This window comes from Trachinotus anak, unplaced genomic scaffold, assembly GCF_046630095.1.
Source record: "Trachinotus anak isolate AG129_WGS33_773 ecotype Australia unplaced genomic scaffold, CSIRO_AGI_Tana_v1 ptg000026l, whole genome shotgun sequence".
NCBI lineage: Eukaryota > Metazoa > Chordata > Actinopteri > Carangiformes > Carangidae > Trachinotus > Trachinotus anak.
This window is the reverse complement of record NW_027273877.1, coordinates 2,993,102-3,008,740: the sequence shown is the minus strand read 5'-3', so window position 1 is coordinate 3,008,740 and position 15,639 is coordinate 2,993,102. Positions and strand designations below refer to the sequence as shown.

Genomic DNA, 15,639 nt, shown 5'->3' with positions numbered 1-15,639 from the left:
TCACAGTCGTTTATACTCAGGTGTTTAATAGAGGATGGTGGTGTGTGTGTGTGACCTTGGCTGAGGTAATGGCTTCAGGTGTCTCTGAAGATCTGTTTGCAATAAAGCCTCCAGAAAAGGAGTCTTACCAGTAAACTGTGGGCTTGGGCTGCCCTCTGACCTTCGCTGAGATGACGACATCTTGACCCTCAGTTATCCCCTGGTCACATGGTGCCACCTTTAAAAAAAACAACATAGTTACTTAGAAAAGCTCTCAGGTTTAGAGTGCATTCACTTAAATCAACTCGTCAATCAAACTACTTTGATGATTTATTTATCATTTGAGTCACTTTTCAGCAAAAATACAAAACATTTACTGGTAAGAGCTTCTCAGATTTGACATCACATCTCGACAGAACCTCCTCCTTTTTTGGGTCACTATTCAAAAAATAAGTGAAGATCAGATTTGAAAAAAAACATCTAGACTTTGCTTCTCCCACCTGAAACGATGGAAGCTCTTTGAAGTGGACACTTTTACTCGGAGCAGGCGAGTCCCCGAGCTCCATCGCCTCCTCCTGCGGGCTCAGGTACTCCTCATCTGACTGCATCGGACTACTGACTTCCAAGCACACAGCTGGTTTTCCATATTGCACGTGGGCCGGCTCTGGAAGTGCAGGTGAGTGATAGTGGACATAAGTATAATAGAATTTCAAGCACACTGCTGCTATATCTAATTTACTTCTCACTGGGTTCATAAAAATGTCAACTGTGATTTGCACACTTGTTAATCTGAGTAATTAAGTGCAAACTCTTTGAAATATGGTTAACACGGCGCCGCGGTGGCTTGTTAAACCTTTGGATGGGAACAGTCTGTCAGAGCTCTGATGTTTACAGTCTTTGCTTGCTTTTCTGGAGATGACTATCTTTGCCAAGATGAGCAGTTGGCAACACAGAGCGGTGAGTTAAGAGTTGAGTGAGCGGGTCAGCCACGCGCACCCACATATGCACGCACATGCACACACACACAGAGCATAGGGGACCTCTCTGAAGTGACCGTAACTGAACAGATAATGAATTAATCCCATAATCCCTGACCCAATCATTCGCTTATTCCCATGGAGTTCCAGAGCAGACACTGTGTCTGACTCTGTGTCTGGGTGGAGAAATATAAAAGACTGCCACCCCGCCTCTCTTTCACACTCACACATCTGGCTAGGCAGATAACACAGTGGAAACTGCTGTGAAAATGAATAAAACCCATCAGTGGAACAGAAATAAGACACGTCCTTCTTTGAGAAGACAACAACAGCAGAGCGAATGGATGAAAAGTGTAAACAAACTGCTCATTAAAATAACACAACAGTCCGAAAAGAAGGGAAACAGGGTCATCTGCTATAAACTGCCGGTGAAAGAAGTCAAAGATAGGCTGGTCCAAATGCACAGATGCTACAAAATACAGACAGACACAGATATATATGCAAGAACTCAGCTACGACAACAAAACCTTCACTTTAGAGATTCCCTCTTCAACAACACACAATTCTAACACAATTTATGTCGAGTTACTAAATTAAGTAAGTAAGTATTCTGTTGAACTGTCATCACGCTGGTGCTAAAAAGGAGAAAATAACAAAATGACCTACCTAAAGTCACATCTCTGAGCAGCGTCTGTGCACCAGGGGATAACTCCCGGGAGTATTTACGAAAACCTGCCAACTCTTACACAACTGCTGCACAGTCTGAGCCCGCTAACCTTCCCTCTCAGCCTCGTCCTCTACTCTCTCCTCTGCTTCCCGTCACTGTCACGTCCATATTCTCTAACACTGCTGACATCCTGAAGTTCACAGTTAGCAGCTGAAAAGTTACAGATTCATTGAGGTTTTGGTGATGATTATTCACCACAGAGGATGGTGACGTTGTGAACTGAGTAAACATCTGGAAATTATGAACTTTTGTTGATATTTTTTGCAAGAAAAAAACAACAAAACTGTATTAATCTCTTTCTTGATATTGAGCTGACATACTTTGTAGTCTATAAATCATCCACTCCTACTATTTGTCTTGCTCAGTCAAAAATGTATTGTTTCCAGCTAAACCAGCTAAAATGACTCATAATCTCCCACCACACTTTGACAACTCCAACTCCAAGCATGAAATGTAGAGAGATAAAGAGAAAAAAACTTGCAGCAGTAATCTCTCAAAGGGGCATAAAGCAGACTGCAATTACCAGAGAGAACAAGAGGGCGGCTAAAAATACTCCTTAGACTCCACAGGCCTAATATGGCAACACAGGCCCCGCGCTGCTGGTGAGACAGTACCAGAGTGTACGCTCACATTTGTTGACAAAACTGGGGAAGAACAGGTTGCATTTACACGAGCTGAATCAACACTCTGGGAGAGGTACAAACTTTTCACACACACCACACAATATAAACACACATCAACTTCAGGCGCATTTGTAACATAAACCTTTTTCCAGAAGGAATATTTGTTTTGTTTCCTCCTGATCATGAATGCCACGGCCACCTTTTAGACTCCGGGGACCTTTGTGTGACGGGGGCAGGTCTGCATTTTGAATCCGCACCGAGGGGGAACTTGGTGCTTTTAAGAATTAATGGGTTGCTATGGCAACTATCGCTGCGAGGAGCCGCGGTCGGGATGCTGAGCTCCAGCAGGCCTTTGTAGTCATTAAGACAGAATGTCAGGCGGAGGAGGGCTGGCAGTGGATTAAAGCGAGTTTGTGTGTGAGTCAACATGTTCATGTATTTCAAGGAGAGCATCATCTTCATGTGCCTCAGTGCCTTTGTCTTCATTTAAATCTGTGTTACATGCTTTAAGATGTGCCGCTGTAACACACGATCTAACAGCAGTTCCCTCTGCGTGCTGGGATAGCCTCCCATCTCTGGTCTGGTCTCACCTGACTGGATGTAGAGCATGGCACTGCAGGACGCTCTGCCCGCTGTGTTGACAGCTGTGACGCAGTACGACCCGGCGTTGTTCAGCCTCATCTGCTTTATCAACAGACTGTGCCTCTCCCCCTCAGCCTTCAGCACATGGAAGGCATCGCTCCGTATCTCCACATTATTCTTCCTCCATGTCACTGAGAAGGCAGAGATGACAAACAGCCAATAAAACCCTCCCACAGAAAAAATAAATATAGCGCAGTCCACCTTTCAAAGATGTGTAATGAATAAAGCTCATTGTTTTTGGTTATGACATATTTCCAAAGAAGAAAACCAAGATTTCTTTAAGAATTTAAATAAACGGAATTTTATGTACCCACATAGAAATACACAAACTGCATCCACAAAAAAAAGAAGTGCCTTTTAATTATCATGCAGGATGTGTTCAGTTGTACCTGTAGGGGTTGGGCTCCCGGTGATGATACACTTCAGTGTGACCTCTGAGCCGCTGGGTGCCGTGGTGTCCTCAAGAGGCCTCTCAAACCTCGGGCCCTCAGCTGGCTCCTCATCAGCAGACAGGTAAGAGTCATCGGATGAGCCCCCTGCAGACGACAGGTCAGGTTTATGCAGATCTGCCTGTGCTCTGTTACCTGGTGTTGTAAATGGGTCAGGCTCCAAAATGAGTCATGGGCTGGTTTCTTTTTTTTTTTCGAGTCCTCACATGAAATGAGTTCAGTCGTTGAGTCTGGACCCAACAGCAAGACTGTATTTGATTGATTTTCCAACATAACAGACACATGCTCTATTTTTTTGTTCAGGTCATCAAGTCATCCGTCTCTGTTGTTCATCTGCAGCTGCTCCAGTTCGGTGCCACCTGCTCCTCTACTCTGTGCTTTACAGAAGTTTATTTGGATTTTAGGTTAGTAGTTCACAAACTTTTTGACGGATGACCCTTTAAAAACTAGCACCGGCTATCAGAACCAAAATATTGCTTTACATTAAAGGAAGTTGGTTTATATGCTGGGTTCACAAGGTTCACAGCAGACAGACATGGTTGTAGCGTCTAAGAGGCAAGACAAATGTGAAAATTCTGATTTGGTCTTTTTCATCTGAAGAGATGATGGCGTTTTTGACTTTGGTGCAGTCTTTTCAGAGTCAGCAGCTAAATCTTCAGGCATTATTCATCTGTGGTGCCTGCTGCTTGGTTAATTTAGACTTTCACAGAGACGCTGATCAACAATCATCATAAAATATGTCCTACCTTCCTCTGGAGACCGGGGCTGAGCAGAATGGCCTCTCTTGCTCTTGCGCGCTCTCCCCTCTTTCCTCCTGGTCTTGCTTTCCTCGTTGCTCCTGTCTGCAGCACACTCTGTCTCCATGGGTTCATCCTCCACCAGGATAGTGGGGATGTTCACTTTCAAGGCCGGAGACGTCCGCCCCAGCTCTGCCTTCCTCCTTTTCAGGAGAGGGCTGATGGACGGAGTGGGTGACGGGGTCAGCCGAGGAGGCTTGGGTGGATATTGGGACCCTGGTTCCCTCACTGTGACTGGGGATGCTCTCTTTCCATTCGGACTGGATGATCTGTGGTCTGTTTTGTTGTCCATCTTGCTGTCTCTCTTTGAGCTCGTCCCCAAGTCTCTGGAGGAGGACGAGGACTTGTGGGACGTGGCAACTTTGTCAGCTGCTGGAGAGCTTTGTAGTTTTTCCCTGCATGCAAAGACAAGAGAACTGTTATGTAATACTGACAACATGTGTGGAATAAATTATATATTTAAAGTCATGTTCATGAATTTCTATTCTGTTTCCAATTTTTTGAGGAAATTACTAAACTTACAAAGAAAACACACAAAAAGCAGATACATTTAATATTTAAAAACAGACAAACCATGATCAAGATCATCTCCAAACCTGGTAAGGCTTGTCCCTGTGGCTGTTGGCAATGGTTGCCCTGGTAACTGGTGAACTGGTGCCGTCTCCATGGTAACAGAGATTTTCCCTGTGCTTCCCCGTGATGAGCTGTCCACTGCTTTCCCCTGTGAATCTGGCTGTGTCATTTTATTCTTTTCAGGGTTGTTGCTTTGATTTCCCAGACTTTTGCCTTGGGGCTGGGGAGAAATCTGCACTCTGCTGTCCCCTTCCCTCTCTCCAACTTTTCTTTCCTCCAGGGCTCGCTCCCTCGCCTCCAGCTTTTTAACCACTTGGGGAGGAATGGGCTCTAGTTTTCCGGTGGTCAGCCTCTCTTTCTGTGACAGCTGCTCAGTGGAATATGCCTTCTTCAAGCTCGGTTTCCCCACAAGTTTCTTGATCCTCTGGAGCTCTTCTGCGAACTTGCTCTGGTAGCTCTGGACCCTCTGGGAGTAGCTCGTCTTGTCCTCTAGAGAGGAGGCCCGTTGCTTGAACACTGCTCGCTTCTGGGCTGCGCCCTGCAGGATTCGGCCCTCCTCTTTGTTGGGGCCTCCTGTCTTCTTTCCACTGTCATCTGAGTCGAAGGAAGCTGCCCGTCCAAATCCTGAAACCGATCCGGCTCCTCCTGGCAGATCCACGCTTGCCCTTCGCTCCTCAAATGCACGGACCTTGTCAAAGATCCTGGGCCCTGCACGAGCCAGTTTGGGTGTCATAGTAACACTGTTAACACTAGATGACTGGTCTGCTTTAGAAGAGCAGGGATCTGAAGGTTTGGTTTTGTCCAGGTCGTGGTTTGGGGTAGTGATGTTGTTTTTGTGTGTAGTGGGAGGTGGCTGGGGAGAAGACAGGGGGACACGGGAGGAGAGCCCCTGTGATTCATCAGCAGTTTGAGTCCTGGAGGGGTGAGGATTGAGGGGAAATGGAGGTGTGAAGTTAGAGCTCTGGTGCAGTTGCCATAGATGTTGGAGGAGTCATAAAAAGCTGATGTTTGTCCCTTTGTGTCATTTTGTCTTGTTACGTTTTGATATTTACCAATGAGTTCCTTGTGTATCGTCTGTGCTCTTTTGTGTCTCATTGTAAGAGAACAACACAATAGACAGAGTAAAACGAAATGATGGCAGAGAGGAATAAAAAAATAACACAAATAATGTTTCCCCACATATATGATATCTGAATAATGTCTCACAAACTTATCCAACTGTGGTGAAGTGGAATGAACTCTAAGATACCAACAACTGGAAATTGTAGGCATGTTGCAGCAACACAACTGCAGATTTACAACATGAACTTGTACCAAATGCGAGGAAAGGTACCGCTGCTTCAACTCCAAATTCAAAAACATCATGCCAGAAAAGAAAGTGTGAATCACATGATTATTAATTTCTGAGAATATTCATGCTAATATTAGCTTGGACCAAAGCCAGCAACCCATGCATGCCACAGCAAACCTATAAAGATATGGTGTTAATCCAAAAGTGAGGGGCTGCTCTGGAAAACATGCAGTGGGTAAAAAGAGTAATCACAGTTTTCAGAAGTGCTGAATAATATGTATCTGCAGATTGTACCATTGCGTCCTCTCTAATGGCTATAAGAAATATCAGCAATGATATTTTGTAAGACTTGTTAGGTTGAAATCAAACCACACTCACTCCAATAAAAACACTGAGTCAAAGGAAAGTGTGACATCAAAATAAAAATGGGAAGTAACAACACTGGTTGAAAAAAGGATTGAATATATGAAATAAGAATAGAAAAATGAAAAACTTTTGTAACTCACAACACATATAATCCAATATTTTTGAGTTGGGTCAATGGAGGATACAATGTCTTGTCTTATGTGTCAGTTTTCTTTGCAATTTGGGGGTAGTGGCCAGTCCTTGTGTTTGGTGGAAACCTAAAATTAAAAAGCCATGTGCTATAACGGCATAGAAAATGTTCTCCCTCTGTAGAGGCTGAACATGCTCCCATAGTAGTCGCTGCCTACAGAAACACTTTCCTCTGACCCCTGAACAGGCCGGGCCAGGTTAGCGTGAGACGCCCGGATCAGTGGTTCCACACCCAGGTGACGGACAGGGGGGGCCCCCTCAGTGGGACCCCCGCCGAGAGCTTGCCTGGCTGGGTTTGTGGGGTCCAAGTGGGGCCCCGGAGGGCGGGAGCCTAAAGTACGGAGCTCTCGCTCCACCACAGGGTCATAGGCGCCAGGGAGGGTGGCCCTGCGATCCGAAGCATCTGGGTTATAGTCCATCAGCCTTCCTCCCTCACCTGGAGAGAGATAGAGAGAGATCTTTGAGTACAGTTTAGTGATCACACAGTCTCCTGAATGAAACAGCACAAAGTCCTTTGAACTGTCAATAGGGCTGCTTCAAATGTACAGGATTAGGTTGGTTTTAGGTAGCAGATTTCAGGTAAACACTCAGAGAAACTACATCCTGGAAGGTTGGATGGTGGATGGCTGAGAGTGGTGATTGCTTTGTTGTGACATCACAAAGTTCCAGAAGTCCTGACGGCTCGTTTTAAGGCTCAGTTTCTGAATACAGGCTGTGTGCATTTCTCTGTGGACTGAGCACTTTGACACTTTCACAGTATTAATATAGAACCTAGACCTGATTTACATTCAAAAACGACATGGACATCTCACTTTATACAATATGGGACCTTAAAAAAACATTTTTTGTTTAGTATCAAATCTTTTGGGAATGGAATATTACATTAATAACCTTTGTGCTCTGTTAATAATATACAATTCGATTTTTAGACTTTCTTTAGTTCTTTTTAAAAAAATGTTTTACTAACCATGAAATATATAAAGCACCTATGAATAATTAAGGCATATATTTTGCTTTAATGATTACAATATTCATATAAATCCTTATTATAGCCAAGCATTTAAAAACAAGTAATTAATTAACTGAAAGATTACTGAAGAATCCTGAGTTGGTAGGAATTGACTGATGCAGAGAGGAGTGCAGGAACCTCATTAAGCATAAAAAGGGTAAGATGGATAAAGAGTCTATTGATTGGTTGAAAACAGGAAATGAAACAGAAAGTGTAAGGGCTACGTTGTGGAGCGTGCACCACTTAAAGAGATCCTCCCCCATCGCAAATCACGTAGTGATTGACATTTTAGTGATGAGCAACGGAGACAGGAATGCTTTGGCAGCGAAAAGAAAGAGCAGTCAGCATCTTCCATTCACTACGGAAACCTTGAAACAGCGATGGAGTCGAGGATGTAAAACGACAGACCCACACTGCAATCACAAATGATACTGACTCAGCAAAATGATCATAAACCAAACTACATCAGTTTCTCGTGGAAAAAAAACAAGAATAAAAGGAGAAATCTTTTCAAAGAGCTGCAGAGGAAAATATTACAAGCTTCAAGGCCTTGAGCTTCATTCCTCTGCGAGGTTGGACAGCACCTTTTATTTTACTCCAAGGCAGAAGAGGCAGATCAGGCTTTTAGTGCTGCGCTGTGAAGCTAATGGAGAGTGTAATTTTCACAGACAGTCTTGTCTCATACATGTCCTCGAGATCTAAACAAGGTCCATCTGGAGTGACACTAAAATGAATCTTCTGCAGAGATACATCATCTGAGAAGAAATTGCATCTTGTTTGTCTTTAACAAGGCATTCTAGCGTTTGTATGCAGTGGAGGGAACCAGAGTCTGTTTGAACAAATGATGTATCACCTCATCCCTCCCTCATCTGATATTCTCTTTCTATCTTTTTATTTTTTATTTTTTTTATGTCTAGAGGGACGTGATGAGGGTGTAGTCAGCCCGCCAACACGAAAGCTTAGAAAGTGCAAACACCGTGTACGAGCGAGGGAAGAATATAAAATTTCTTTGAGGTAGAGGAGAAGGGTGTCAATATTTCTGATCTATATTCAGACATCCTGTTGCCTGGCTGGGAATGGGTGGTGAGGGCATGCAGGTTCTGCGACGCCAATGCACCGACACCACTTTGGGAAATGGGAATTCTTTTCATCTGTGCAACAGTAACAGGAAAAGGCTCATTAGGTTGTAATTGGCTAATGCCTGCCGCTCGTCAAATCCTTTTTTACATTTGCATTTTAGACATTAAGAGATCAAGAGTGAATGAATCAACATTTGTTTCTTTGCCTCCCTTTGTTAAATAAAAAACTTTATTTAACCAGGAAAGGGCCTAAGTAAGATTAAAAACATCTATGGGAGCATCCTGGACAAGATAATAGCACCAAAGGAAAATTAATCAACTTTGTATATCATTTTACTTGTTTATCAAAGAATACTCTTTTATCTTGTTGTAAATTGAATACATTTGGGTTTTGGACTGCTTGTTGAACTGTTTTGTGTCATTTCTGACACTTAACAGCATAAATTATTAATAGATTGATTCATAAATAGTCGACAGATTCATCTATACAATAACAATTTGTTGCAGCCTGAGAAGAGATTTTGAACAGGGTAGTAGTTTTTCCAAGGCGATGTTGTCAAGTTGTGTCCAGGCAACAGTCTGAACCCTAAAGATCCTCAGTTTACAAAGATATGAAACAGATACAAGTGCAGCAAGTCATCACAGTGGAGAAAACAAAAGACACAAATGACTCATTATCAAAATAGATGCTGACTATTTCTTTTGATTGATTAATCAATGAATCAACGGATTAAATTTAATGCTCTACATTTATATCCTAATTAAATTAAACTGGCAAGTACACAATATAGTAAAATAATCACTGTCATTAGCTTCAGCCTCGTATATCTAGCAGAAACAGCTTCAGTTTTCTGGGCTGTTCGTTCCCCGAGGAGACACAGAGTGAGATCCAGACCTGAGACAGGTTCCCTGCTGGAAACTAGGCCAGTGTGTCACACTGTTGCATCACGCCATGAGCGATTAATGCATTCTGCCATATCGGATTTCATCCAACACACGTCTTGGACCAAGCTGATAACAACCCCCATTAAATCTATCAATCCGCACTGAATCATAATTTTGTAGAAGTGTGTTTTTGGCAGTGATGTTGTTGCTGCAGTAAATCACACTGACTATCACATCATAAAATAAGGTTTCAGAGCAACGGAACATGTGCACACTGAACTCCCAGACACTACAGTGTGTTTGCAGCTAAAATAATATATAAATTCAAAAAGAAAAAAGCAGAAGTGAAGAGATAATCTAAGACGTGCAGAAACTGTTCAGAAAAATCCGCAAGATGTCAGATGAAATACCTGAAGGTCCTCTCCCTCCGGTCTTGTCTTGGTGCCTCCCGGGCCCTCCTTTGGTTTCCATCTGAGGTTCTGTGGTCTCATCCTCTGTGGTCTCAGAGTCTGAAATAAAGACAAGCGAAACACACAGATGGGTGAAGCTGGAAGGTGGAAATTCAGGACAGAGAGTTTGAGGTGGAGGAGGAAAAGAGGAGGCTGAAAACAACAACAACAGAGCCCTGGTGAAAATGACACTTCACATTTGCTTAGCAGCGCAGACTTTGATGGGTCCTTGAAAAGAGCCGCAGAGAGCCCCCAGAGTGAAATAAATGGGTTGAAGCTCGAGCGTGACATGAAGCCAGCTGTGACTTATAAAAATACACAGCTGATACATGGAGGGGAGGGGTATGTATAAATGCTCTCCCCTCAGGTCTGGATTTATTTGACTTTGGTAACAAAACAGCAGGGTGAGCTGAATCTACTCAGCATCGTTTGCTTCTTTTTTGTTTTTTCTTCTTTTTATCTTACTTGATTTTCAAATCTATAACAATGACTCATTTCACTCATTATTCACATCCATCTTAAGAAGCAAGCAAGCAAATCTCAAATAGTGTTAACAGAGCTCTGAATATTTAGAACAAAAATAACAACATTAAAAAGGAATTACATTTCTCTTTTAAAAAGATTTTAGTAAAAAAACAAAATGAACTATGGTCAAAATTATGGGATGAACATTCAATCAGTGGAAGCTGATATTTCTGGTGTGGAAAATGCAACTTAAACAATAACAAGAGAACAGAAAGAGAGGGATGACAATCACTTGACTATGGTCTTGGTTTTACAAGTAACATTCAAAAACAGGAAGAAGAGATGAATATAAAGGCGAGGTGGAAGAGCAGACCAATAAAATATCATGGAATCTGATCTTTAATATTAAGAACAAGAAAACACAATAAAAGGAAAAGGACTGAAGGAAGCAGAAGCCACAGACAGGGTCATAATAAACCGCCTGAAACCACATCTCTGTGGCTGAGATCACATTACATCAGCAGGGTGAACAGATGAAGTCAGCGAGGGACGGATGGGAAGAGAGAGAAAATAAAAAATAAAAAGAACAGGCAGAAGATGAATCAAGACAGGCAGGTTTACCATAGCTTTGCTTTCGGCAGGAGCGGAAAACTTCGCTTCCATAGTGGCAGCAAGAGAGGGCAGACGGGAGAGCACCGTTACTATGGAAACCACCATCTCTCTCACCCACACGACCAATCCTCTTCGTACCCATTAGAGTCTAAAAATCACCAGCCAAACTGCTGGGTGGCTGACAGATATGTTTACTGGTTAGAGAGCTCGTGAAGGAGGAGGAACGACAACCACAAAACAGGTTGCACCTCATCGCGCCTCGCATCAAGTCAGATCCTGATTAGATAATTCCAGAAGGTCTGCCTAATGATAAGAGAGCCAGTGTAACATGAACAATCACCGTTAACTCATTACACTGCGAGCTGCATGTGTGTGTGTGGTTTCATGGGCGTGGGTATGTAGATCCACCCGTCTGTATCGAATGAAGTTAAATGGCTTGCACAACAGGCGATGGAAATCAATTCAGCAGAGTAATTATGAGGGAATATATTTTATTTCTCACTGTTTAGCCTGGATTTGAATGTAAATACGATTTGGAGCCAAGTGTAGCTCGCCTCTGGTTTGGCTTGGATCAAATATTGACAAATATTATCCCATAAACCACTGAGGCCAGACATTATTCACTCCAGGATTTTATGCAGAGAGGCAACAGCATGATTTCTAAAATATTGCTTTGTGGGGGTGGATGTACAATAATAAAACCCACTCTTGTTGTAAGCAGTCAGGCAGTAAAAACATAAATACATTGAAGCAATATAGATGTTCTACAACAGCAACTTTCATATATAAAAGAGTTATTAGAGGAATAAATCAAAGTGAAGCACATGCTGTTGCAGGATAAAACACAAAGGAAAAGGCCTGAGGAAAAAAAAGCATAAAGGTACTTTACTCTGGATTTTCAACAGAAAAGAAAAGAACAGACAATAGAATACAAGAGAATTGGTGTAAAGCTCATACTGACAACACACCATGGGTAAATCTGCCAAATGTCCGTGTTGAATGCCCAGTTCTCTGAAACAAGATACAAAGTACAATGCATTATTCAACAGTGAACTCAGCCAAAAGATTCTCCTTCACACAAAACTCTACAAAGGTCCTTTTTACCCAGAAGTCCCGCTGTTGTCACATCCTTAACTCAGTACTGGTAGCATGATCTAATGGTAAAATGTTATTTGTACGATGTTAAATCTTACAGACTTTACTATCCTGATCTTGCGAACAGCAGGTGTAACAAAACAATCCCAACTCAAACGTCTTGCTCAGGTTTCTCCATCTGCTGATTGACTCTGATTGAAAGCTCAATAAAAGCTGCTTAATGAACTTTTGAGTTCAAGTTTAGATTTATAACGAAAGAAAAATGTATGTAAGTTGGAAAGTCAAGCGTCAAGTTTCACAAACCATGTGAAACTTGTCTCTTGGTAACACTGCTGCCTACTGGTGTCTTACACGGGTCAGTTTGGTTTAGTGAAATGTGTCTGAACAGAATGAGAAATTATCTCATGTTGGAAATCACAGCTTGTCTTCTCCTAACTCTCTCAATGTCAATCTTCCATCCACTTTTACTTTTAATCCATTTGGTCGTGAGGATAAATGGTAAAAACACGTCTTCAGATGTCTGCACTGACCGACAAGCACCAAACAGATTTGGTTTACTATCACAGAAGACAAACAAACAGCAAGTCTTCAGACGTGAGAAATGGAACTGGACAGTGTTTGGTATTTTTGTGAAATAAAAAAAAAAAAAAGAATCTAGACAACAAACTTTTGGAAAACTGTAACATGAGGTGATCGTATCATTGTGGTAAGATTACACCGCCAATAATATTGAATTATCTCCCAGACATCTATAAAATGAAAAACATCTGACGAACCCTACAGGCCATGTTTTAGTGAGTGTCCCTGCTGATAAAGCAGTTGGTAAAACTGCTTCTTGGACAGTCTGTCAATCAGCACCAAGGAGAGCTCCTCAGAATGACTCACTGCTTTGCAGCGAATAGAAAGGAGCAAAAGTGCAAAACGAAATGACTCATTTCACACTCATTTCCCCCTACGATTGCTGCGCACTCCCCATTGGTTAATGCTTTTCGTGTCAGGCAATTTGATTAACTGTTGCCTGGTGGTAACTGTTGTTTGACAGACTCCGCTAGAAGCTTCCATCGCTGTCGTGATCTCCTTTGTTATGGCCTCGAGGCAATCATATCAGCAAAACCCAGCCATGAACAGCGTCCTTTTGAAAAGGCTGAATTTGGCAAATACTTCAAAAAAAAAAAAAAAAATTCTATGGGTATAATCCAAATCCTACCAGCATGATTCCAACAAATCTGCTGCTGGAAGTAAAAGGACACATCTCCAGGGTTTGATATTGATGCAGAATTCAGAGGAGGCAAAGCGACCATTAGAAATCAGCTCTGTCCTGCGCTTTGCTCACTTCAGAGCTGCTGTGACTGGCTGCCCTGATTCTCATGTCTCCACGGAGTGTAGCCTACTGACACACTTTTCATATGCTCCGAATTTTGGGGAACCTGTTCCATGAATTACTTATTAAACAACAAAACTGTCATGACTGCCAAGGCAAGATGCATATTTTAAACCACAGAATGTGCATAACGACACAGAGGGAATAGAGCAGAAATTTGGACTGTTTGATGTCATGAAAGTGGATTACTGCGCCTTTTTAGTGTTTCAATGTCTTCTTCTTCTTATACTGGCAACCAGAGTTTTCCCAGGCTGACTTTCTTTGTTAGGTTGATCTGATTTGTTCTCAATTTGTCTACAGATATTGGACAACTGCAAGATTCACATCTATCAGTACATTTGCTCCAATCGCATTTCCCAGTAGAGCTGAATGTTAAATTGTTATTCGTATGTTCCCTAAAAATACTTCCTAAAATGTTTATTTTACCACTGTTATCTGTTACAAATGAACACATTTGCATCTCCTTTTCAGGTAAAGGGTGTGGCATGACATCCCAATATGTAAAAACCTACTAATCCCCATGAAAGATAACATATATTTAGAAAAATAACATCATCATTAAATGCAGGTTCCTATCCATAAATGAAGCAAACTCACCTGAAATCTCTTCTTGGACCAGATTTTCTTCATGTTCACGAAGCGTGTCCTGTCAAATGTGTGAGATTACCTGTGGCATGGGCTCACAAAAACATCCCTACAACCCGAAAAAGCCCAGGGTGTGGCATTAACAAAAAAGAGATAATAAAAAAATAATCAAGATTCAAAAGAGGATTCGGCTGCCTCTTGTGCGTGGGCGTGTTTATTCTCCAGTCTGGCAGCAAGACGGGGAAAATGAGAGAGAGAAAGAAAGAGGATGCAAATAAACCGGAGCCAGGTGTCTTTGTGTCGGAGCGTGTATCCGCTGATGTGAACAGCGTCCCTCTCTGACGTAGAGGCTGCCTTTAGTGGGGGCAATTCTCAGCTGGTTTGTCCAACCCCCCACCCCCCTCCCCGCCTGTTCTGCCTCAGTCGAGAGCGCACTCAGAACACGAGGAGGTGGGGGCTGGAAGTCTCAGCAGAAGGGGGTGTGTTGGTCTTGATTGCAGTGATGAGAGTGGAGAATAAGAGGAGGAGGAGGAGGAGGTGGAAAAAAAATGAGGAAGAAAACAACTGGCTTCAGCAGAGCATGTTGACTTTTTCTCCCCCGAGCAGCAGGAGTGAAAGATGAGAGAGAGAGAGAGATAGAGGCACAGAGAGGAATAAGAGAGAGGGACATACACAAAGAGAAGAGACGGAGAGAGGAAAGGAGAGCGAGACACAAGCATGGTGGGGAGAAGATGCACGGGGGAGGAGGCAAAGCAGGGAGAAACAGGAAGAGAGAGCCAGAGGAAGAGGCATAGATGACAGGACAGAGGGGATGAAATGTCTGGACATAAAAGGAGGGGTGAAATATATCTGTTTTCTTAAAAATATGAATATGTGCAGCCCTCCTGAATATGAACAAAAACAAATCCTTACTCCATTCTGATACCTTCTCTGTCTATTCTCCTCTTTTCTTTGTTTTCCTCTCTGCAGAAGAACGCAGCCCCCAGCAACACAATCAATTATTTATCTGTATTCCATGTCTGTAAGCTTTAACCAGTGATAGGGTCAAGGCCACCACAGCCTTCAGCAGCCAAGGGCTATTTGGACTGGGAAAGCAAACATATTTCTCCCACTGGATTACAACATGATGCATTGGCTTGTTTCTGAGGTACACAACAAGCAGCCGCCACTGCTCAACCTAATAATAATAGTTATTTTCATTATAGATTCATAGCCTTGTCTATTAAATGATGAAACAACACTGCAAATTGCTCATTGCAATTTTCAAAAGCCCAGAGCCATGTCCTCAAAATGCTTCTTTTCATCTCATCAACAATCTGAAACCCAGATATGTGCCATCTATAATGATATAAAGCAGAAAAGAACAGGAAATCCTCCATCACACATAAACCTGGAAAAGCAAATGTCAAATGACCAAGTGACTAATCATTTCAGCACCAATAACAATACCAGAGTCTTTCAAATTA

The 15,639-nt window shown here is 42.5% G+C and overlaps 1 protein-coding gene across 5 annotated transcripts in view; it reads right to left on the bottom strand.

Annotated features, from left to right (window-relative positions):
* Nucleotides 1-15,639, bottom strand: part of spega (striated muscle enriched protein kinase a) — a 49,075-nt gene that overhangs the window by 18,089 nt on the left and 15,347 nt on the right. For 2 of the 5 annotated variants that reach the window (XM_071464707.1, XM_071464708.1), the window contains 8 exons: nt 9,997-10,095; nt 6,899-7,049; nt 4,791-5,681; nt 4,144-4,589; nt 3,338-3,484; nt 2,897-3,079; nt 480-643; nt 129-217 (listed from right to left, as the gene is read on the bottom strand). In XM_071464707.1, the coding sequence (XP_071320808.1) occupies nt 129-217; nt 480-643; nt 2,897-3,079; nt 3,338-3,484; nt 4,144-4,589; nt 4,791-5,681; nt 6,899-7,049; nt 9,997-10,095 (2,170 nt within the window). Of the gene's footprint in view, nt 1-128; nt 218-479; nt 644-2,896; nt 3,080-3,337; nt 3,485-4,143; nt 4,590-4,790; nt 5,682-6,898; nt 7,050-9,996; nt 10,096-11,121; nt 11,157-12,080; nt 12,124-14,185; nt 14,769-15,639 lie in introns of those variants that run through there. The other 3 variants (XM_071464709.1, XM_071464711.1, XM_071464710.1) reach the window with 3 other exon arrangements.